General features: G+C 41.7%; 2 protein-coding genes across 2 annotated transcripts; both read left to right on the plus strand.

Annotated features, from left to right (window-relative positions):
- Window positions 1-4,909: 4,909 nt before the first annotated feature.
- LOC101153947 (olfactory receptor 10H2) lies at window positions 4,910-5,936 on the plus strand. The gene has a single exon (XM_004060209.5). It carries the CDS (start codon window positions 4,930-4,932, stop codon window positions 5,905-5,907), a length of 978 nt encoding a protein of 325 aa, XP_004060257.3. The 5' UTR covers window positions 4,910-4,929; the 3' UTR covers window positions 5,908-5,936.
- An 8,925-nt stretch (window positions 5,937-14,861) lies between these two features.
- Window positions 14,862-19,210, plus strand: OR10H3 (olfactory receptor family 10 subfamily H member 3). The gene is made up of 2 exons (XM_004060210.2): window positions 14,862-14,928; window positions 18,249-19,210. Exons 1-2 carry the CDS (start codon window positions 14,907-14,909, stop codon window positions 19,208-19,210), a joined length of 984 nt encoding a protein of 327 aa, XP_004060258.2. The 5' UTR covers window positions 14,862-14,906.
- Window positions 19,211-23,079: the final 3,869 nt, after the last annotated feature.

Genomic DNA, 23,079 nt, shown 5'->3' on the forward strand with positions numbered 1-23,079 from the left:
CACTCTTGCTAGTGCGCGCGCGTGCCGGTTGGGTGCACGCTTGGTGTTGGCGACAGAGCCTGCAGCACGTGGGGAGAGGTGGCAGGCGGATGCAGGTACATGGACAGGTGTGTGAGGGACACAGTGGGCACCCGTGTCTCAGTCTGTGGAGGCGGAAGCCGCCCATCCCTGAGCTTTCCTGAGGAGCCTCCCCCTCTGCTTTCAGACACAGCTGGGGTGGGGCTCAGCGCTGTCCTGGGCGGGAGCAGGAAGGCTGAGCCGGGACAGCGCTGTGGGTTCTGCCTCCCTTAGCTCCGGACTGACCCTGGGCACCCCAGGACCCTCTCCCTTCCTGAGCACAGGCTAGGCTGTGAACACAGTGCAGAGACAGGGAGAGGTAGAACAAGACTGAGGGTGGCCCACGGTGCATTTTTTTTTTTTTTTTTTGAGATGGAGTTTCGCTCTGTCACCCAGGCTGGTATGCAGTGGCGCAATCTCGGCTCACTGCAACCTCCTCCGCCCGGGTTCAAGCAATTCTCCTGTCTCAGTGATTCTCCTGTGATTCTCAGTGATTCTCCTGCCTCAGCCTCCTGAGTAGCTGGGATTACAGGCATGTGTTACCACGTCCAGCTAATTTTTGTATTTTTAGTAGAGACACGGTTTCACCAGGTCGGCCAGGCTGGTCTCAAACTCCTGACCTCAGATGATTCACCTGCCTCAGCCTTGCAAAGTGCTGGGATTACAGGTGTGAGCCACTGTGCCCGGGCCCATGGTGTACTTTTTAAAAATTGAAATAAAATTCACATAATATTGAATTAAATAGTATAAAGTGTACAATTTAGTGGTGTTTAGTACATTCACAAGGTTGTACAACCACCACCTCTATCTAGTTTCAGAATATTTTTGTCCCCACCCTTAAAAACCCCTACCCATGAGCAATCACTCCCCATTCCCCCCTCCCAGCCCCTGTCAACCAACACCTGCTTTCTGTCTCTATGGATTGGCCTGTTCTGGACATTTCATAGCAATGGGATCAGAATATATGTGACTCTTTTGTCTGGCTTCTTCCACTCAATATCGTGTTTTCAAGGCTTCTCATTTTGCATGGGTCATGATCCATGTTGCATGGGTCAGTGCTTTATTCCTTTTTATTTTTTATAGGTATATAGTAGGTGTGTATACTTATGGGGTACATGAGCTGTTTTGACAAAGGCATACGATGAGTAATAATTACATCAGGGTAAATACAGGATCCATCACCTCAACCATCACCTCAAGCATTTGTTGTTTCTTTGTGTTACAAACATTCCAATTACATATATATATATATTTTTTTGACAGAGTCTCACTCTGTCACCCAGGCTGGAGTGCAGTGGCATGATCTTGGCTCACTGCAACCTCCACCTCCAAGATTCAAGCGATTCTCTTGCCTCAGCCTCCCGAGTAGCTGGGACTACAGGCACATGCCACCACACCCAGCTAATTTTTGTATTTTTAGTAGAGACGGAGTTTCACTATGTTGGCCAGGATGGTCTCGATCTCTTGACCTCGTGATCTGCCCACCTTGGCCTCCCAAAGTGCTGAGATTACAGGCATGAGCCACCACACCCGGCCTCCAATTATACTTATTATATTAACTAATTATATTTAGCTCTTTTAAAATATACATTAAATTATTGTTGACTGTAATCCCCCTGTTGTGATATCAAATACTAGATCTTATTCATTCTGTCTAACTATACTTTTTTACCCATTAATCATCCCCACTCCCCCCAGCTATGTGCACTACCCTTCCCAGCCTCTAATAAACATCCTTCTACTCACTATGTCCCTGAATGCAATTCTTTTAATTTTTGGCTACCACAAATGAATGAGAACATGAAAAGTCTGTCTTTCTGTGCCTGGCTTATTTCACTTGACATAATGACCTCCAGTTCCATTCATTTTGTTGCAAAGGACTGGATCTCATTCCTTTTTTGTGTCTGAGTAATACTCCATTGTGTATATGTACCACACTTTCTTTATCTAATTATCTGTTGATGGACACTTAGGTTTCTTCCAAATCTGGGCTATTGTGAATAGTGCTGCAGTAAACATGAGTGCAGAAATCTCTTCAATGTACTAATTTCCTGGCTCATATCTGTAATCCCAGCACTTTGGGAGGCTGAAGTGGGTGGATCACTTGAGGTCAGGAGTTTGAGACCAGCCTGGCCAAAATGGTGAAACCCCTCTCTACTAAAAATACAAAAATTAGCTGGGTGTGGTGGCAGGCACCTGTAATCCCAGCTAATCGGGAGGGTGAGGCAGGAGAATCTCTTGAACCTAGGAGGTGGAGGTTGTAGTGAGGTGAGAATATGCTATTGCACTCCAGCCTGGGCGATACAGTGAGACTCTCTCAAAAATAAAATTATGATTTTCTTTCTTTAGGGTATATGCCTAGCAGTGAGATTGCTGGATTGTAAGGTAGTTCTATTTTAGTTTTTGGGAAACTTCCATACTGTTCTCCATAGTGGCTGTACTAATTTACATCACCACCAGCAGTGTATGAGGATTCCCTTTGCTCTGTGTTCTCACCTGGATTCTCTATCTTTTGGACAAAGCTATTTATTGTCTTCTATCTTTTAGATAAAAGCTGTTTTAACTGGCATGAGCTTTCAAAAATTTAGATTAAATTTATTTAACCTGAAATTATCCTTTAAATATTTTAAAGTGGACAATCAGTGGCATTTAGTACATTCACATGTTGTGCAGCTACTACCTCTAGTTACAAGACATTGTCACCATTCCAAAAAGAACTTCATATCCATTCGTCAGTCATTCCCCATCTCACACTAGCCCCATTCCCTGACAACCACGCATCTGCTTTCTTTCTCAGTGGATTTAACTATTCTGGACATTTCTTATAAATGGAATCATATACTGTGTGGCCTTTCGTGTCTGGCTTCCTTCACTCAGCCTCATGTTCTCAAAGTGCATCCACGCTGTTGCATGTATGACTGATTCAATCTTTGCGTGGTTGCATAATATTTCATTGTGTGGTCGGACCACATTTTGTTTATCCATTCATTCATTGATCCAGTTTGCATTGTAACATAAACTTTTGTATTTTGCATCTAGCCTGTTTGCAGACTGGCAAGAGAGAGAGTGGGAGAGGGGTCACAACCTCCTAGTTTAGTTTGTTGGGGAACTTCCATAAACTAAATAAAGTAGAAGGGCTCCTATTGGTGCAGGGAGGAGAGCTGCCCTGGCAGAGAAATTGGGCAGATCTGACTCTGTGGCCACTCAGGGAAGGTGATGAGAGAAGCCATGGCTGATAGCCTAGGTTTTTGCTGTTAGGCTTGGGATTGGAGGATTGGGGTTGGGGTCAAAAAGAGGAGGAGACCAGCAGAGTCACGTAGTGGAAGCATGCTGGGCCCATAACCTAGAGGTCGGTGGACCATAACCATTTTCTGCTAAGAAGTTTTTGACTGGGCATGGTGGCTCACACCTATAAATCCCAGCACTTTGGGAAGCTGAGGCAGGCTGATCACTTGAACTCAGAAGTTCAAGACCAGCCCGAGCAACATGGTTAAACCCCATCTCTACTAAAAATACAAAAATTAGCCAGGTGTGGTGATGCAGGCCTGTAATCCCAGCTACTCAGGAGGCTGAGGCAGAAGAATTGCTTGAACCCAGGAGGCGGAGGTTGCAGTGAGCCGAGATCATGCCACTGCATTCCAGCAGGGACAGAGTGAGACTCTGTCTCAAAAAAAAAAAAAAAAAAAAAAAAAAGGCGGAATTGTGATAGAGAAAGAGTAATTCACACAGAGCTGGCTCTGCAGGGGACTGGAGTTTTATTATTACTCAAATCAGTCTCCCTGAGCACTTGGGGAGCAGAGTTTTTAAGGACAACTTGGTGGGTGGAGGGGAAGCCAGTGAGCCAGGAGTGCTGATTGGTCAGAGATGAAATCAAAGCTGTCTTCTTGCGGTGAGTCAGTTCCTGGGTGGGGGCCACAAGATCAGTTGAGCCAGTTTATCGACCTGGGTGGTGCCAGCTGATCCATCAAGTGCAGGATCTGCAAAATATCTCAAGCACTGATCTTGGGAGCAATTTAGGGAGGGTCAGAATCTTGTAGCCTCCAGCTGCATGACTCTTAAACCATAATTTCTAATCTTGTGGCTAATGTTAGTTCTACAAAGGCAATCTAATCCCCAGACAAGAAAGAGGTCTGCTTTGGGAAAGGGCTGTTATCGTCCTTGTTCCAAACTATAAACTATAAACTAAATTTCTCCCAAACTTCGTTCACCCTATGTCCTGGAATGAACAAGGACAGCTTGGAGGTTAGAAGCAAGATGGAGTTGGTTAAGTTAGATCTCTTTTGCTGTCTCAGTCATAATTTTGCAAAGGTGGTTTCAATTTTCCATGGGAGCAATGAGGCTCAGAGAGGGGAAGCAACCTGCCCTGCATCTCACAGCTAGAAAGCAGTGGTGCCGAGAATTAAACAGAGTCTGGACGTTTCCATGCCATAGGGAAGAGATGACTTCCAGCCGAAGGTGGCAATCAGAGAGCAGCTTGCTCATAAAATTCAGGTAGGATTTGGACCCATAAAGATAGGGAGAAGCATGAAAAGACCAGCATGAACAAAGGCAGAAAAGTAAGGTGTAGGTGGTGGTGCATGGATCTAATAATCGTGATGGCAATAACAATAGCAGAATAATTATTACTATCAATATTTAAAATTTATTAAATTCTTACTTTGTGTCAGGACCTGCGCAAAGCACTTAAGATGAGTGATCTTATTTAAACCTCAATACATTATTATTAATGCCTTTCTGCAGATGGAGTAACCATGGCTTGGACAGATGAAGGAGGTGCTCTCAGATGTCCTCCCAGGCAGGAATCACTAGACACCCCCATGCTCCTAACCACTGGGTCTTCTTTCCACTCTTCCCCAACTAGGGGTGGCCGTCATGCTGGGGCTAAACCACACCTCCATGTCTGAATTCATACTCGTCAGCTTCTCTGCCTTCCCCCACCTCCAGCTGATGCTCTTCCTGCTGTTCCTGCTGATGTACCTGTTCACGCTGCTGGGCAACCTGCTCATCATGGCCACCGTCTGGAGTGAGCGCAGCCTCCACACGCCCATGTACCTCTTCCTGTGCGCCCTCTCCGTCTCCGAGATCCTCTACACCGTGGCCATCATCCCGCGCATGCTGGCCGACCTGCTGTCCACCCAGCACTCCATCGCCTTCCTGGCCTGTGCCAGTCAGATGTTCTTCTCCTTCAGCTTCGGCTTCACCCACTCCTTCCTGCTCACCGTCATGGGCTATGACCGCTACGTGGCCATCTGCCACCCCCTGTGCTACAAAGTGCTCATGAGCCCACGGGGCTGCACCTGCCTGGTGGGCTGCTCCTGGGCTGGTGGCTCGGTCATGGGGATGGTGGTGACAATGACCATTTTCCAACTGACTTTCTGTGGATCCCATGAGATCCAGCACTTTTTATGTCATGTGCCACCTCTGTTGAAGTTGGCCTGTGGAAATAATGTACCAGCTGTGGCCCTGGGCGTGGGCTTGGTATGTATCATGGCACTGCTGGGCTGTTTTCTCCTCATCCTCCTCTCCTATACCTTCATCGTGGCCGACATCTTGAAGATCCCTTCTGCTGAAGGTCGGAACAAGGCCTTCTCCACCTGTGCCTCTCACCTTATTGTGGTCATTGTGCACTATGGCTTTGCCTCTGTCATGTACCTCAAGCCCAAAGGTCCCCACTCTCAGGAGGGTGACACCCTGATGGCCACCACCTACACAGTCCTCACGCCCTTCCTCAGCCCCATCATCTTCAGCCTCAGGAACAAAGAACTGAAGGTTGCCATGAAGAGGACCTTCCTCAGCAAACTATTCCTCAGGCACCTGAGTGGCTGGTGTGGAAGTGCTGATAGAATATGATAGGAGGATGACCATCACCTTGTCTGCACAGTGTGGCTAGTAACGCTTACCTTGTAAGGCAGGTGTAAAGATTTCTGTATACGACAACACTCATCACATAGTAGGTGCTCAGTAAATGTTAAAAGCATGTTTACTTCCACAACTCTTAATCTGTATGTCTTTATCTGAGTTTTAATTTTTGAGTTATAGTAGCTTTATTAAGATGTAATTCACCTACCATACAATGTACACATTAGAGCGCACATTTCTGTGGTTTTTGTGTATTCAGAGTTATGCAACCATCATGACAATCTGGCTTAGAGTATTTTAGTCATCCAAAAAAGAAACCCAAATCCTAGTGCTTTGGAAGGCCGAGTGGGAGAATTGTTTGTTGTCAGAAATTCAAGATCGGTCTGGACAACATAGTGAGATGCCATCTACACACACACACAAGTTCTTTTTTTAAAAAATTTATTACACTTTAAGTTTTAGGGTACATGTGCACAACGTACAGGTTAGTTACATACATATACATGTGCCATGTTGGTGTGCTGCACCCATTAACTTGTCATTTAACATTAGGTATATCTCCTAATGCTATCCCTCCCCACTCCCCCTACCCCACAACAGGCCCCAATGTGTGATGTTCTCCTTCCTGACACACACAAAAATTCTGATAATTAGCCAAATGGGGTGGCACATTCCTGTAGCCCCAGCTACTCCAGAGGCTGATGTGGGAGGATTGCTTGCATCCAGGAGTTCGAGGCTGCAGTGAGCCATGATCACCACTGAACTCTGACTTGGGCAACAGAGCCAAATCTTGTCTCAAACAAACAAACAACCCATACTCATTATCAGTCATTCTCTGTTTCCTCCAAATCTCCATGCCCTCCAGCCCTAGGGAGCCACTAATCTTTCTGTCTGGTTAGAGTTGCTTTTTCTGGACGTTTCATATCAATGGACAACTATAAATATAATTCTTTTATTTTCAAATGAATTGTTTCACTGAGCATAATGTTTTTGAAGTTCTCCTACATTGTAGCTTGTATCAGTACATGATTTTTTTTTTTCAAGACAGAGTCTCGCCCTGTCACCTAGGCTGGAGTGCAGTGGCATGATCTTGGCTCACTGCAACCTTCGCATCCCAGGTTCAAGTGATTCTCTTGCCTCAGCCTTCCAAATAGCTGGGATTACAGATGCCTGCCACCATGCCTGGCTAATTTTTGTATTTCAGTAGAGACGGGGTTTCACCATGTTGGTCAGGCTGGTCTTGAACACCTGACCTCAAACACTCCACCCACCTCGGCCTCCTAAAGTGCTGGGATTTCAGGCATGAACCACCGTGCCCGGCCAGTATATCATTTTGATTGCCAAATAATATTCCATTGTATGGATACACTACATTTTATTTACCCATTTGTCATTGACGGACATTTCAGTGTTTCTAATTTTTGCTATTTTGAGTAATACTGCTATCAGTGATCAGTACAAGTGTTGCAATATATGCTTTCATTTCCTTGGGATATATAGCTAGGAGTGAAATTGCTGGGTCAAGTGGTATTTCTACGTTTATTTTTTAAGGAACTTCCAAGCTGTTTCCTAAAGTCTGTGCACCATTTTACATTCCCACCAGCAATGCTGCAGGGGTCTAGGTCTCTGCAACCTCACCAATACTTGTTACTGTCTTTTTGATCACAGCCATCTTCGTGGGTGTGAAGTGGTATCTCATTGTGGTTTTGATCTGCATTTCCCTAGTGAGTAAGGATGTTGACCATCTCATCATGTGCTTATTGGCTATTTAGATATGTTCTTGGAGAAATAGCTATTGAGATACTCCACCCATTTTCCAATTGGGTTGTTTGTATTTTTGTTGTTAAGTTGTAAGAATGCTTTATATTTTTAGTTAAGACTCTTTTATCTGATCTGTGATTTTCAGTTATTTCCTTATAGTTTGTGGGTTGTGTTTTCATGGTCTTTTTGGTGTCTTTCTGTAGCACAATAGATTTACATTTTGATAACATCAGTGTACCTATTGGTTTTTTTTTGTTGCTTGTGCTTTTGGTGTCACATCTAAAAAAACATTGTATTGCTTTATCTAAGGTCATGAACATCTATGTTGCCTCATAAGAGTTTTGTAGTTTTAGCTCTTACATTTGGGTTTTTGATATATTTTGAGTGTCAAACTTTGTGTATGGTGTGAGGTAGGGGCCTAATCTTAGTTTTGGCTGGGTTCAGTGTGGTTGAATGAATCCTGTCTGTGAACTTCCATCAGTGACCTATGTCTGTGATTATATAAGTTTGTGAGGATGAGGAAATCATCATCACACACACACATGGCCCTAGGCAGACACATCATTCAGACTGAATTAGTAAACAGACACTTCATTCCCAGCTATTAGGTTGCTTCCCATGCTGCTGCACAGCAATAGTAAAATAATAATGGTAGCCACTGTATGAGTGTCTACTATATGATGAGCTGTATACTATGTCCAGCACCCTTCATAGATCATCTCTCCATGTCTAAAACTGTGTAACAGGTAAAAAGACAAGTGTGCTAGCAAAAATTGCTTATTATTTATAATTTCTCAATGGCTTTGAGGGAGATTGAGTTCTAGAAAGAGATTTCTCTATACAAGCTGTGGAAGGTGGGCATGGTGGCTCATGCCTGCAATCTTAGCTACTTGGGAGGCTTAGGTGGAAGGTTAACTTAAGTCCAGGAGTTTGAGACCAGCCTTGGCAACACAGGGAAACCCCAATTTTACAAAAAAAAATACAAAATATTAGCTGGGCATGCTTGCACTAGCCTCTAGTCCCAGATACTCAGGAGGCTGAGGCAGGAGGATCACTTGAGCCCAGGAGATTGAGGCTGCAGTGAGCTGTGATCACATCACTGCAATCCAACCTGGGTGACAGAATGAGACCCTGTCTCAGAAAAAAAAAAAGACTGCCTCGAGCCTAGTTTGCTATATACTACTTGTTCTTGCTGACAAATTGGATGGTGCATCTAATTTTATGGCTTTGTGAACGGAACGTGCCTAGTCCAGGATAAGCATATTGGGTTGTGTCCTTAATGGGGCTCAGAAGTGAGTGAAGACTTATTGTCCCAGGAAAGAATAGTGATTTCTCGCTCTAATATATTAAACATTTCCACTGCGGATCTCCTATTGAGCTCTGCAAGGTTTTACACAACATCCTCATTTTCCAGTTGCTCAGAGCACCACTGGGTCTGTTGGATTTTGAGAAATAAAAATAAAATCCTAAGGCCCCCAACCAACTGAACAGACACCCTCTTGAACATAAGAACCCCAGAGAAATCTTAAAAACCGTGTTCCCAGCTGTGATGGAAGGAGAGGTTGGCTATCCCTCAGTATGGCCCTTCCTTATCAATCTTTAACCAGAATTCTCCATCCCTGTCTCCTTTGAGACTGGAATCTTCCCATCCTTTGCATGAGCTAAAATCTCCCTGGGCAGAGAGGTAGCAGTGAGCCCTGTGTGCTGGAGGAAGAGGTGGAGGCTGCAGGTTCCTGAATGCTCCCTGAGGCTCTTCCTGGCCTCTCCAAACCCAGACGACAGCCTTTCCAGCGTGGTTTCCTGTAGAGGCCCATGGGAATGACCTGCTGGGAAGGCCACTGCAGGAATAAAGCTCACAGCACCAGTTCAAGGAGGCCCTGGGTCTGGCTCCTACACTTGCCTGCAGGTGTCCTGTGAAAACACCTAAAAAGGGTGTTTTTTATGCCTTTTCCTTAGAGCCACTTCACTGAAGGCAGCCCCAGGTGAAGGTGGACCAAGAGGAGGAGGGTACAAGGGCAGAGTCAGAGAGCTGTGGATGGAGCTGCCCAGCCTAGAGTTGGGGTGCAGAACTGGGGAGACGAGGAAAAGAGAGAGATCTCAACTTTAGTTGACTGTCTGGGGCCTTCTGTGTTTGCCCACTCAAGATGCCTGGTTGTTTAGTGAGCCCAGGCACTCATATCAGTTCTCAACTGGACGTGATTCTGGCCCTCAGGGGACAATTGGTCACGCCTGGAGACAGTTTGGTTGTCAGGACTTGTGTATGGGGGTTGAGGGGATTTTCCTACTAGCATCTAAGAGATTGAGGCCAAGCATGCCACTAAATGTCAGACAAAGCATAGGACAGCTCCCAGCACAAAGAATGATCCGGTCCCAAACCTCACTAGTGCTGAGACTGAGAAACCCTGTTCTAGGTATATTTTGTCTTCACTGTTGTGCCCCTGCTAACCTGGGGGCAAGGCTCTGTGGGAGGGCAGGATGCACTCCAGTGCTGTGAGATGTTTGCTCAGCCTGTATGTATGAGCCATCTGCAATGATACCAGAGTAGGCAGAATTCTGTCCCCTTGTCAGAGGAGATGGGGAAGCCGGGCCTTGAGAGCTGTGGCTGCTCCAGTAAGCGGGAGGTGGGATGTTGGACTGTAGGGGTGAGACAGGGGCTTGAGGAGAGGGGGAAGGTTAGATGAGACTCTTGGTTGGATCAGACACTGTGTTGTGTCATTGCCAGAAATCCTAAGGACCCTGCTGGGGTCAGAGAATTAGCCTAGAATGGGGTCAGCAAGTGACATTTGGTACAGAACGACACAAACAAACCAGCTCAGAAGACCAAAATCATTATCAGTCAATGACAATGACTTTTACAAGGTGGACTCTCACAGTGCTCTGGTTACTCCTGTTTTTCACTTGGGGAGAGGAGCCTCAGAGCTGCAAAGTCCTTTCTCCAAAGACACACAGTGATGGCTGGGGTTTCCACCCTGAGTCTGATGCCTCCACAACTTGTAAACATTTCAGGAAATTCTCTCTGGAAGCCAGAGTGGAGTGTGTGCAGAGGAGAGGAGATGAGGAGGATGGGGCAGCGGCCCAGGAGAGGGGATGGAGAGGAGGGGAGCAGATGGAGAAGTGCTTAGTAGGAGAGAGGGCGCCCAGCAATGGGAGGGATGGGGAAGGAAGGTGGCTGATGCTGGAGTATGGTTTCTGGGTAGGGCAGCTGCGTGGTCAGAAGACTTTCCTTCCGTGTCATAAGTGTGGTCTTTTCATGTGGGATACGTCATCCTCACTCCAGTAAAGTTCCTCACTGTCCGGGTGATTCTGTGTTCTCCAAGCGCCTGACTGACTCCTGCTTTGGTCAGGGGATACTTCAGACAATATCCTAGTGAGACTACTAGGGGTATGTAATGATGAATGGGCCCATCCAGAAAGAAGGATTTCAGAAACTCTTGTAGCAATGTGGCTCACATTATTCATAAAAATATTTGTTTCTTTTATGGTAGAATTCAGGTGCAAAGGTTTGAGTCCATGATATTTTCAGTTTGTGGCTTTTGATTAACATTGATTTGTGAAAGATCCTTCTCTTATTTCATTTGTTTCACTTTGTTTCCGTTCTTTGACAGGCATTTTCACATACTTAGTATGCACTTTTTGATTTGTATATGTTCTTGTAAGAAACACATTGCTTTCTGTCTGCACAAAATTTAACGTGACTATTTTAAAATGGTAAATTAATGGACTTAATTTTGTTAGAGCAGTTTTAACTTTATAGAAATATTGATCAGAAAGTAAAGAGAGTTCTCACATATGCTTCACCCCTGCATGTGGGATTGTCTCTCCTATTATTGACATCTTGCATTTCTGTATCACCTGTGTTACACTCGATGAACCAATATTGATGCATTATTATTAACTAAATTTCATAGTTTGTATTAGGTTATACTCTTTGCATTGTGTATATGGATTTTGACAAATGACATGGGTTCATTATTACTTTATCATTCAGAATAGTTTTATGTACATATATTCTTAATGTGTCCACAAGAGTTCATTCTGTTTTTTTGTTTTTTTCACTCAATATTATTTTAAAAGTTCATTTATATTACTATGTGTGCATCTAACTCATGACAAAAGCTCTATATCCTTTTGCCTCTATATCCATTGTTTGCCTCTATATACTTTTACCTGCCTTCTCCCCAATTAGGGACAAGGAGGTTTATCCATCACCCCCACTAAAGTAACTGCTGCAGGAAACATTCTTTTACATGTCCCCCTATAAACAGGTTTCAGAAGTCAAGATAGATATACAGTAGCAAATTTGCTGGTACACAGAGCATGAATCCCATTAAAAATTTTAATTTCCAACATTCTACATGCCCACTAATAGTATGTAAGTATTTCCCCTTCCCCTTCCCCTTCCCCTCCTTCTCCTTCTGCTTCTTCTTCTTCCTCTTCCTCTTCCTCTGATGGAGTCTTACTCTGTGGCCCAGGCTGGAGTGCAGTGGCGGCATCTCAGCTCACTGAAACTTCCACCTCCAGGGGTTCAAGTGATTGTTATGCCTTAGCTTCCCAAGTAGCTGGGATTACAGATGTGTACCTCCAGTCTGGCTGATTTCTGTCTTTTTGGTAGAGACAGGGTTTTGCCATGTTGGCATAGCTGGTTTTAAACTCCTGGCCTCATGTGATCCTCCTGCCTCGGCCTCCCAAAGTGCTGGGATTATAGGCGTGAGCCACCGCGCCCAGCCTATAGTGCGTAAATATTTCTTTCTCCTCATAGCCCAACCAATAATGGACATTTTATAATTTTTGGAATTGCATAGGTACACAGTGAAATTCCAGTCTCTCTTTCATTTTCCCCTTCCCTCCATTCTTTTCCTTTTTTCTTTTTCTTTTTTCTTTGTTTTTCGAGCATCCTTTCATCTGCCTGAGTAATTCCTGTGCATTATCTTCTCACATCTTTTGCTCATTTTTGCATTAAGATACCTACTTCTTCTTGATATAACTGGTTTCTTGTTTGTTCTAGATAGAACTCTCTTGTCAGTTTTTAAGAAATTCCCCACACCACTGGATGTGCTCCTGTCAGTTTTAGACAATGCAAATAATTTTTCCCCATTTCCCATCTGCCTGTTAACTTCATCCCGGAAATCCTTTGTTGAATGGAAATCCTCAATGTTGACTTTTTTAATGTTTTAAAAATCATCTTAATGATTGTGCTTTGGAAATTTTGTTTAGGAAGTCTTTCCTCAAGCCTAGATCACAAAGTTATTCTCCTATACTTTCTTCTCTGAAATTTACACCTTGATATTTGGTATTTATTTCTTGAATGCATCTGGATCCTCCTTTGTATGTAGAGTTAGGCAGAAATTCAGATTGACTTGCTTCATAAAATGAGCAGTTTTCTCACTACAATGGGTGAACAATCTACCTTCTCCTCTTGATTTGTGCCGGTACATTTATCGTGTACTATATTAGGTTTTGAATAATGCAGGGTTATTTTCTGAGATTTCCAATCAACTTACCCAGACCTGTGTCTGTTCCACGTTTCATAATTTTAAAAATGACTGTGACTCTATTGTGTGTCTCAGGGCGTGGGAGGGAACAGCTCTTCCCTTGATTCCATTTTATTTATTTATTTATTTATTTATCTATTTATTTATTTATTTATTTATTTTAGACAGAGTCTCACTCTGTCACCCGGGCAGCACACTGCAACTTCCGCCTCCCAGGTTCAAGCAATTCTCGTGCCTCAGCCTCCCAAGTGGCTGGGATTACAAGTGGGCCATCACACCTGGCTAATTTTTGTATATTTAGTAGAGACGGGCTTTCGCCATGTTGCTCCGGCTAATCTTGAATTCCTGACCTCAAGTGTTCTGCCCAGCTCGGCCTCCCAAAGTTCTGGGATTACAGCTGTGAGCCACCGTGCCTGGCTTGATATTTATTTTTCTGAAGGAATTTTCAAATAGTTTTATCAAATTTACAGTTGATTCACTGGAATTGTAAATATAATACAATATTATATTATTGAGTATTATTAAGTATTGAGGTTATAATTTGAGGATGAATTGACACCATTAGCACATCAGGCCATCCCAGCCAAGACTCCATACTGCTCCCCATGTGTTCAGATCATCTTCCACATTTTTATTAGTATGTATTTAAAATTTTTTCTTTGGAGCTATGTCATGTTTTTGGTTAATTCCTAGATATTTTATAGCAGATTTTTTCAAAGTGTGATATGAGGACCTCTGCAGAGTGGTCCCTGAAATCCTTATTTTTCAAATTTACATGTGAGAATATATTTTCATCATATGCTTCAATATATTGCCACAGACTGAATGAAGAGGCAAATGAAAGCATCAAGCTGTTTCCTGCCAAGCAAGGACATGTGATGTATTGGCTAAAATGTCAAACAAGGCCACTCTTCTCATGAAATGCTTTTTTCCTAATGTGATTATTTGCCTGAAAATGTTTCTCATATTAGCATTCAATAGACTTATTATTGCTCTTTAGAAATTTTTTTTTGAGACGAAGTCTCACTCTGTTGCCCAGGCTGGAGTGCGGTGGCATGATCTCGGCTCACTGCAATCTCCGCCTCCCGGGTTCAAGTGATTCTCTGGCTCAGCCTCCCGAGTGGATGGGATTACAGGCGCGTGCCCCGATGCCCAGCTAATTTTTGTATTTTTTGTGGAGACCTGGTTTCACCATGTTGGCCAGGCTGGTCTCAAACTCCTGACCTCAAGTGATCCACCCACTTCTGCCTCCCAAAGTGCTGGGATTACAGGCGTGAGCCACCATGCCTGGGCATACTTTTTTAAATATACTAATAACTAAATATTTTTAATGATTTTCAATTTTCATTTCCAATATGGTAAAAATGGATAGTTGTAAACCACATAAACAAAAGCCCTTTAGAGTGCTTAGTAACTTTGTGGTGTAAAGGGATCCTGAGCGATGTTTCTTTATATTAATAGTTTGTGTTGCTATTGGGACTGTTCTCTTTCTCTGTATTCAGATTCTACTTCTTGAATGCTTGTTACTGGTGTGATACTAGGAGGATCACCGGGGTTTTTGCCAGCTGACCTTGCCTTCTGCATCACTGGGCTCTGTTGCTGTTCTAATATATGATGTCATCATTCTTTTATCTTTTCTAGGTAGATGATCACGTCTCTTCCCTTCCAGTCCTTAGATACCTTGGATAACTTGTTTCTTTCTCTTACCTTATACCATCGCTCACGACTTTCAGCTCCATGTTAAAGAACAGCGGAATTAGTGAGTATCCTTGGCTTTTTCTTGACTCTAAAGTGATGCATGGAAAAGTTTCTTCTTCAGTGTTGTATTTGCTAATTTTGTGCTATATATTCTATATCTAGTTAAGAAAGTCTCCTTGGATTTTGTGTTGTGAAGTGTTTTTGTTTTAAATCATAATAGGAGTAGGGTTTTAGAGAATGTATTTATGCCTTGATTGAAATAATCATGATTTTTCTTTTTAAATTGATTCCTGGGATAAATTGTATGATAGGTTTTCTGATGTTAACCAATCTTGTCATTTATGGAATAAACCAATGCCACTTGATCATGGTAAACTATTTTTAATACACCATTAGGTTTGAATAGGTTATGTTTTATTCTGGAATTTTAAATCTGCCTGGATAGGTGAAGTAAGCCTATAATTGTCTCTTTTTTTCGGTGAAGATTCTTGCCTGATTTTAGACCAAGATTGCATTAACTTGAGGAGGTGTGTTTGTCAGATTTCCTAACTCTTTTCTATTTTTTTGAAGATCATGTGTAAGATTCTAACCAACTGTTTTTTTTTAACAGTTTAATAGTACTTACCACACTTTAATAAAACCCACTGGGGCAAAGATTTTAGAGAGATGATCTTTGACTACCATTTCAATTTCTTTAAAGCTTATTTGAACATATAGCATCCCCTTTTTTCTTGCACCAGTTTTGGAATTTTGTATTTTTCTAAGTACTTGTTCATCTACAATGTAAATTTGTTATTTCTTTTACTGTTTTTATTAATTTAAAAATATCAATTGTCTCTGTAATTATTTCCCATTTGTAAGTTTGGGTTGTGTTATTGGTACCTTCTCCTTGTTTATCTTATTAATTTTTTCCAATAACTTGATTTTGATTTTATCATGCATGATTTTTTTCTTGAGGCAGTTTTTTGATAAAGGTATTTTGAGCTGTATATTTCCTTCAAAGTACTATTTTAGGTTAAAATGTTGACATTCAATATTTAAATTGTCATTTAATTCTAAATATTCCTCCATTTTATGATTTACTGTTGAAACTGTAGATTATTTAATTATATAGTTATCTTCCAAACACATGAGATTTGTAAAGCTATTTCTTCCCTATTGATTTTTAATGTTAATTCATTATAATCTATATCATATTATTATGCTTGGGAATTAAATAAATTTTTATATCCTAATGAAATGTCCATTTTTGTAAAAGTCGCTGAGTGGTTGAAAGAGTGTTAATTTTCTTTTTGGTGAAGAGTCTAATATATATAATAGCTAATGTCTGGATATTATTAATTGCTTTGTAATTAATAATAAATTGCATTTCTGAACTCTGTTAAAATTTCTAACTATAATAATCTATCTGCCAGGTGTGGTGGCTCACACCTGTAATCCCAGCACTTTGGGAGGCTGAGGTGGGCGGATCACCTGAGGTCAGTAGTTTGAGACCAGCCTGGCCAACATGGTGAAACACTGCCTCTACTAAAAATACAAAAATTAGCCAGGCGTGGTGGCACGCGCCTGTAATCCCAGCTATTAGGGAGGCTGAGGCAGGAGAATCAGTTGAACCTGGGAAGGGGAGGTTGCAGTGAGCCGAGATCGCACCATTGCACTCCAGCCTGGGTGACAGAGCAAGTCTCCGTCTCAAAAAAAAAAATAATCAATCTGCCGTCGATTTGGCTATTTCTATCTATCTCACTGAAGTTGTATTGATTATTTATTAATGAATATTCCAGGATATATAGTTATATGGATTTATAGTATTGATGCTGGTTGCTATGTTCTTTTAATGGGTATAAATATTATTCCCTGTCCCTTAGTGTGTGTGCATGTGTGTGCGTGTGAGATTTAAAAATCTTGGTATGCATTGAAAAACTAAACATTTTTCTTCATAGTCAAAATAACCAGTTAACACTTAAAAAAATAATTAGCTGAGCATGGTGGCTCATGTGTATAATCCCAGCACTTTGGGAGGCTGAGACAGGAAGATTGAGGCCAGGAATTAGAGACCAGTTTGGGCAACAAAGCAAAGCCCTGTCTCTACAAAAAAAAAAAAAAAATGTTTAATTAGACAGGTGAGGTGGCACACATCTGTAGTCCCAGCTATTTAGGAGGCTGAGAAGAAGCATAACTTGAGCCCAGGAGTTCCAGGATGCAGTGAGTCATGATCCTACTACTGCACTGTAACCTGGGGGGCAGAGTGAGACCTTGTCTCTAAAAAATTCACAATTAGATCAATAATAATGCTTTAATATTACTCATACATAATCATTCATTCATACTGTAATCAAAATGTTCTCTATTGCCTTAAAATACTTACAGCTGGTTATGTAGATCAAGATTCAACTAGTCCCCTATGTTGCATCCAGTTATTATGTCCTAGAATCTCTCTTATCCCTTCAATGTACCTCTATCAGTGAAACCAGACCAATTGTTCTGTGGAATTATCCACCTTCTGGATTTTTCTGAAAGCTTTCTCATTATGTAATTTAGCTTGTTCCTCCATCTTCTGTACAATGATTATTGTTTTTGAGCAGTGGGCATCTTTTCAATCTGGTACCTGCAGGCTTTTAATATTATTCCATTACTTAGTGAAAGTTTCATTTTACACTGGTAGAAGATGTCCAAGGCTTTCTTCCATGTCCAGACCACAGATCAGCCATGTGTTAAGGAACTCTACTTCCCTGTAGAGGTGTATTGTATTAGAGACCTTGCGATCATTGTTTCCTTAAATTCCACTTTTTTTATTAAGGTTGCAGCCTCAGCTTTCATTTGGTGCATATTCTTCAGACATATATTTACCCATCCTTTTATTTTCAAATTTTCTATTCAGATTTATTAGAATAGTAAATGTGTAATTTGAAATAAGATGGCATAAATGAGTATCAATAAATGAGTATTAAAATAAATGTAAATGGGTTAAATAAGCAATTAAAAGACAAAGACTCTCGGGGAACAAAAATTTAAAGCTCAAGATCAAAATAAATGTTTTCTAGAACTGGCACATTTTCAGGGGAATCTGACCCTGATCATCCATGCCTATCTCTAATGGCTCCAAGTATTGAACCTTTTCTTTATGTTAGTCAGTGTTAATGGAAAACCAATTAGTAGCCAACATCTGACTTGGTCATCTAATATATTGATCTCATTTGATCTTTGTCACATTGCTGAATGTTAAGAACTATTATTATTTACTCCATTTAACAGATGAGGAAAGTGAGACCCAGAAAGTTCCGCCAGTTGTTGAATAGCATAGAGCTGTTGGGTTGCCATTTGGTCTGTGCTAGAGTCTAAGTTTTAACCACTGTCACTTAATTTTGTTTCTGATCTTACTAGATACAGTATCCATGCCTGGTCAGAACTACAGCACCATATCTGAATTTATCCTCTCTGGCTTCTCAGCCTTCCCCCAGCAGCTCCTGCCTGTCTTGTTCCTGCTGTACCTCCTGATGTTCCTGTTCACATTGCTTGGCAAACTTCTTATCATGGCCACAGTTTGGATTGAACGCAGACTCCACACACCCATGTACCTCTTCTTGTGTGCCCTCTCCATCTCTGAGATTCTGTTCACTGTTGCCATTACCCGTCGCATGCTGGCTGATCTGCTTTCCACCCATCGTTCCATCACCTTTGTGGCTTGTGCCAGTCAGATGTTCTTCTCCTTCATGTTTGGCTTCACTCACTCCTTCCTTCTCATGGTCATGGGCTATGATCACTACATGGCCATCTGCCACCCACTGCGTTACAACATGCTAATGAGCCCCCATGGCTGTGCCCATCTTGTGGCCTGGACCTGGGCTGGTGGCTCGGTCATGGGGATGATGGTGACAATGATAGTTTTTCACCTCACTTTCTGTGGGTCTAATGTGATCCACCATTTTCTCTGTCATGTGCTTTCCCTCTTGAAGTTGGCCTGTGGGAACAAGACATCATCTGTCATCATGGGTGTGATGCTGGTGTGTGTCACAGCCCTGATAGGCTGTTTGTTCCTCATCATCCTCTCCTATGTCTTCATTGTGGCTACCATCTTGAGGATTCCTTCTGCTGAGGGCCGGCACAAGACTTTCTCCACTTGTGTATCCCAACTCACTGTGGTGGTCGTGCACTATAGTTTTGCCTCCCTTATCTACCTCAAACCCAAGGGCCTCTATTCTATGTACAGTGACGCCTTGATGGCCACCACCTATACTGTCTTCACACCCTTCCTTAGCCCAACCATTTTCAGTCTAAGGAACAAGGAGCTGAAGAATGCCATAAATAAAAACTTTTGCAGAAGGTTCTGCCCTGTAAGCTCCTAATGGCCAGTTTGGTGGTGATAAAATATAATAGAAGGGCTGGGGATAATAATGTTTATCTCCATAGGACTGTTGTAAGGGTTGAGGTATGTGAAAATACCTGAAAATATGTGTTTGATACCTACTAGCTATTGTTTTCCCCTTCCTTTTTGCTTAGGCTCATGTGATCATTTATGAGCCATTGTAATGAACTTTATCCCATTATCTGTGCCTAGAAATGTGTTTTCTATCTGTGGATAGGTGGAGATCATCACGTGGATGTGTCTGGGCATTTATGCATATGGTTCTTCTTAAACAGACAGGCAAAAAAGATTTTATTTTCCCCCAGTGTAAGAAAAAGCAAGAATAACATGATAGTCGTAAATGCCACCAAGCATTGAAGTTTTTCTATGTATCCTGTACTGTGTCCAGTGTTTTACAAATATTATCCTTTTAATTAGAAGAAACGCACAAAGGGAAATAAACTATTTGTCTCAGAGAAACTGGTTTCTGTTTTGTTTTGTTTTGTTTCGTTTTGTTTTGATGTCACCAGACTGGAGTGCAATGGCACAATCTCGGCTCACTGCAACCTCCCCATGCCTGGTTCAAGCGATTCTCCTGCTTCAGCCTCGCGAGTAGCTGGGACCACAGGCGCGTGCCACCAGGCCCAGCTAATTTTTGTATTTTTAGTAGAGATGGGGTTTCACCATGTTGGCCAGGATGGCATCGATCTCTTGACCTCTTTATCTGCTGGCCTTGGTCTCCCAGAGTGCTGGGATTACAGGCATGAGCCATTGCACCCGGCCGCTGAAACTGGTTTCTTATTTAAAGTTCCTCACTGTCTTTGGGAGACATATACCCTAAGCGTGTGTGTGGATATTATGTTGAATTGAGTGAAGGATATCAGAATGCAAAAGTGGAGAGAGAGCAAGAAGGAGAGAGAGAGAGAGATACAGAGATAGGAGAAAGAGAGAGAAAAAAAGAGAGAGAGAGAAAGCAGGTGTCAAGTAGTCAAGTAAAAATAGAGTTCTTCACATTTTTTGATCTGTACAGGAAATGTAATAACTAAGAATTTGGGGCAAAATCTGGGAAAGGGAAAAAGAGAGAAAAAAAAGGAGGTTGGTAAAATAGGGCTTTAGTATGTCCTAATAATAGGGCTGTAATATGTCCTAATAAGATAGGCACGTGTCTCATCCAAGCGTTTTTGACACAGTTGCTCTGCAGTCTCAATGGGTCATTCTAGGATATGTACTCCCTTGTCTCCAATGGATGCATCAGTTTTCTGGTTTTCTGGTTCTGGTCATTGGTTTCACCAGCTGAGGAATGAATATTATTTTTACAGTGTGGCTACTCTTTTAATGCTACTCAGAGAGTCCTCACCTGTGCTTCCTGCTGGTGCTGGAATGTGAAGGTCAACATTGAAAGAGATTTCATTCTAGAAAAGCGGAGATCATGGCCTTAAAAGGTCAAAAGGTGATATGGTTGGAAGAGGTTTTATTGTATGTTTATGCTATAAAATTCCAAACAAAGCAAGCTTTTCTTGGCATTATCCTGCATACTCTGGGCAAGACTTGCATATGTGGTTATCATCAGTGAAGCACCATAGCAACCAGTGAGAGAGCCTCTGGGAATATGGCCACAGATGATGAAGCGACATGAGTGATGATGGAAAGGCCATTAAATAAACACTATGCACGTGCTACAGAGGTGGAACTTTCTACACAAATAAATCAGAAATTTTTCCAAGACCCAAGGTATTGTGAGTATTAACCACTTTGCTACCTCTTTCTTCCGCTTTCTTTTGAATAGTTTCAGTATGGTATATATTTCTCCATTCATTTACTTTTTAATTTATACATGTCTTTATATTTACAGTGATTTTCTTGTTAGAAAACACTTTATCCGCAGTTTGGGAGGCCGAGGCAGGCAGATCACAAGGTCAGGAGATCGAGACCATCCTGGCTAACATGGTGAAACGCCATCTCTACTAAAAACACACAAAAAAATGAGCCGGGCGTGGTGGCGGGCGCCTGCAGTCCCAGCTACTAGGGAGGCTGAGGCAAGAGAATGGCATGAACCCGGGAGGTGGAGCTTGCAGTGAGCCGAGATTGCGCCACTGCACTCCAGCCTGGGCAACAGAGCAAGACTCTGTCTAAAAAAAAAAAAAAAAGAAAAAAAAGAAAACACTTTATCCAGGTCTTATTTTTTGATCCTTTCTAATAATCTCTGTATTTTAATTCATGCATTAAAAATACTGATGTTCAAAGTAATTTATGATACACTGATATTAATATAAACCAAATTTGTTACGGTTTTTTGTTGCTTTTGTTCTTTATTTCTATTTTTGTCTTTCATTCTTTTTATGCCTTTGGTGTTTTTAAGTAAGCATTTTATATACTTCCATGTTCTCTTATTTCTTGGCATATCAATTCTACTTTAAAAATATTTTTAGTAGTTTTCTTAGAGTTTTGAAATATACATTTATAACTAATCCAAATCCATTTCAAATAACATTATATGATTTCACAGGTAGTGCAAGTATCTTCTAATAATAACACAATTCTGATGTCTTCTTTCTATCCCATTTATTACTGTTGTCACTATATCATATATTCATAAAAATGTATATAACATATGTATAACATACACATGTGCACAGATGGTAAAATGCTTTATCTTATTATTTTAAACTGTAATCTGTTAGATCAATTAAGAATAAGAAAAATGAATGCTTTTATTTATCTCCATTTATTCCTTCCCTGATGCTCTTCCTTTCTTTAGGTAGACACAGATTTCTGACCTATATAATTTTCATTCTCTTTGAAGAACCTCCTTAAACAATTCTTGCAAAGCAAGTCTACTGATAACAAATGCTTTTAACTTTTATCTGAGTCAGTCTTTATTTCTCCTCCACTTTTGAAGGATAATTTCACAGGGTGCAGAATTCTAGGTTGGTGAATTTTTTTCTCTCAACACTTTAAATATTTCACTTCATTCTCTTCTTTCTTGTATGGGCTGAAGAGAAATTGGATGTAATTTTAATCTTTACCCTTCTATAGGTAAGGCTCTCTCTTCAGCTTTTTTAAGGATTTTTTTCTTTATATTTATTTTTTTTAAATTTTTAAGTTCCAGGATGCATGTTCAGGGTGTGCAGTTTGTAACATAGGTCAACGTGTGCCATGGTGATTTTCCACAGCTATCAACGCAGCACCTAGGTATTAAGCCCAGCGTGCATTAACTATTTTTCCTAATGCTCCCTCACTCCCCAGCCCACCCTGTGACAGACCCCAGTGTGTATTTTTCTCCTGCCTTGTCCGTGTATTCTCATTGTATATTTGATTTTCTGTAGCTTGAAAATAATATGCCTACGTGTACTTTTTCTGGCATTTATCATGCTCGGAGTGGTCTGAGCTTCTAGGATCTGAGATTTAATTTCTGATGTTAATTTGGAGAAATTCTCGGTAATTATTGTTTCAATTTTTTCATTTGTCTTTCTTCTCTTGCTGGTATTTCCATGACACCTATGTTAACATTTTGTAGTTGTCCCAGTGGGATATTCTCTTCTGCTTGTTTCCCTCCACTCTTTTTTCTCTTCGCTTTTCAATTTTGCAGGATCCTATGATATATCCTCAAGCTCAGAGATTCTTCCCTCAGCCATGTCCAGTCTACTAGTAAGCCCACGAAAAGTATTCTTCGTTTCATCTTCCTCCTACCCCTCTCCCTCCCCTCCCCTTCCTCCTCCACGTCCTCCTCTCTTTCTTCTCCCCCTCCTCCTTTCCTTCTGATTATTTTTTAAAATAGGGACACAGTCTCACTCTATCACCCAGCCTGGACTGCAGTGGTGCAATCACAGCTCACTGCAGCCTTGAATTTCTGGGCTCGAGCGATCCACT

Source organism: Gorilla gorilla, chromosome 20, assembly GCF_029281585.2.
Source record: "Gorilla gorilla gorilla isolate KB3781 chromosome 20, NHGRI_mGorGor1-v2.1_pri, whole genome shotgun sequence".
NCBI classification, from domain to species: domain Eukaryota; kingdom Metazoa; phylum Chordata; class Mammalia; order Primates; family Hominidae; genus Gorilla; species Gorilla gorilla.

Coding starts and splice junctions, on each gene's coding strand:
- OR10H3 (XM_004060210.2), top strand. CDS start 14,907: ATGTTAAAGAACAGCGGAATTA. Junction 14,929..18,248: donor GTTAAAGAACAGCGGAATTA/GTGAGTATCCTT, acceptor TGATCTTACTAG/ATACAGTATCCATGCCTGGT.
- LOC101153947 (XM_004060209.5), top strand. CDS start 4,930: ATGCTGGGGCTAAACCACACCTCCATGTCTGAATTCATACTCGTCAGC.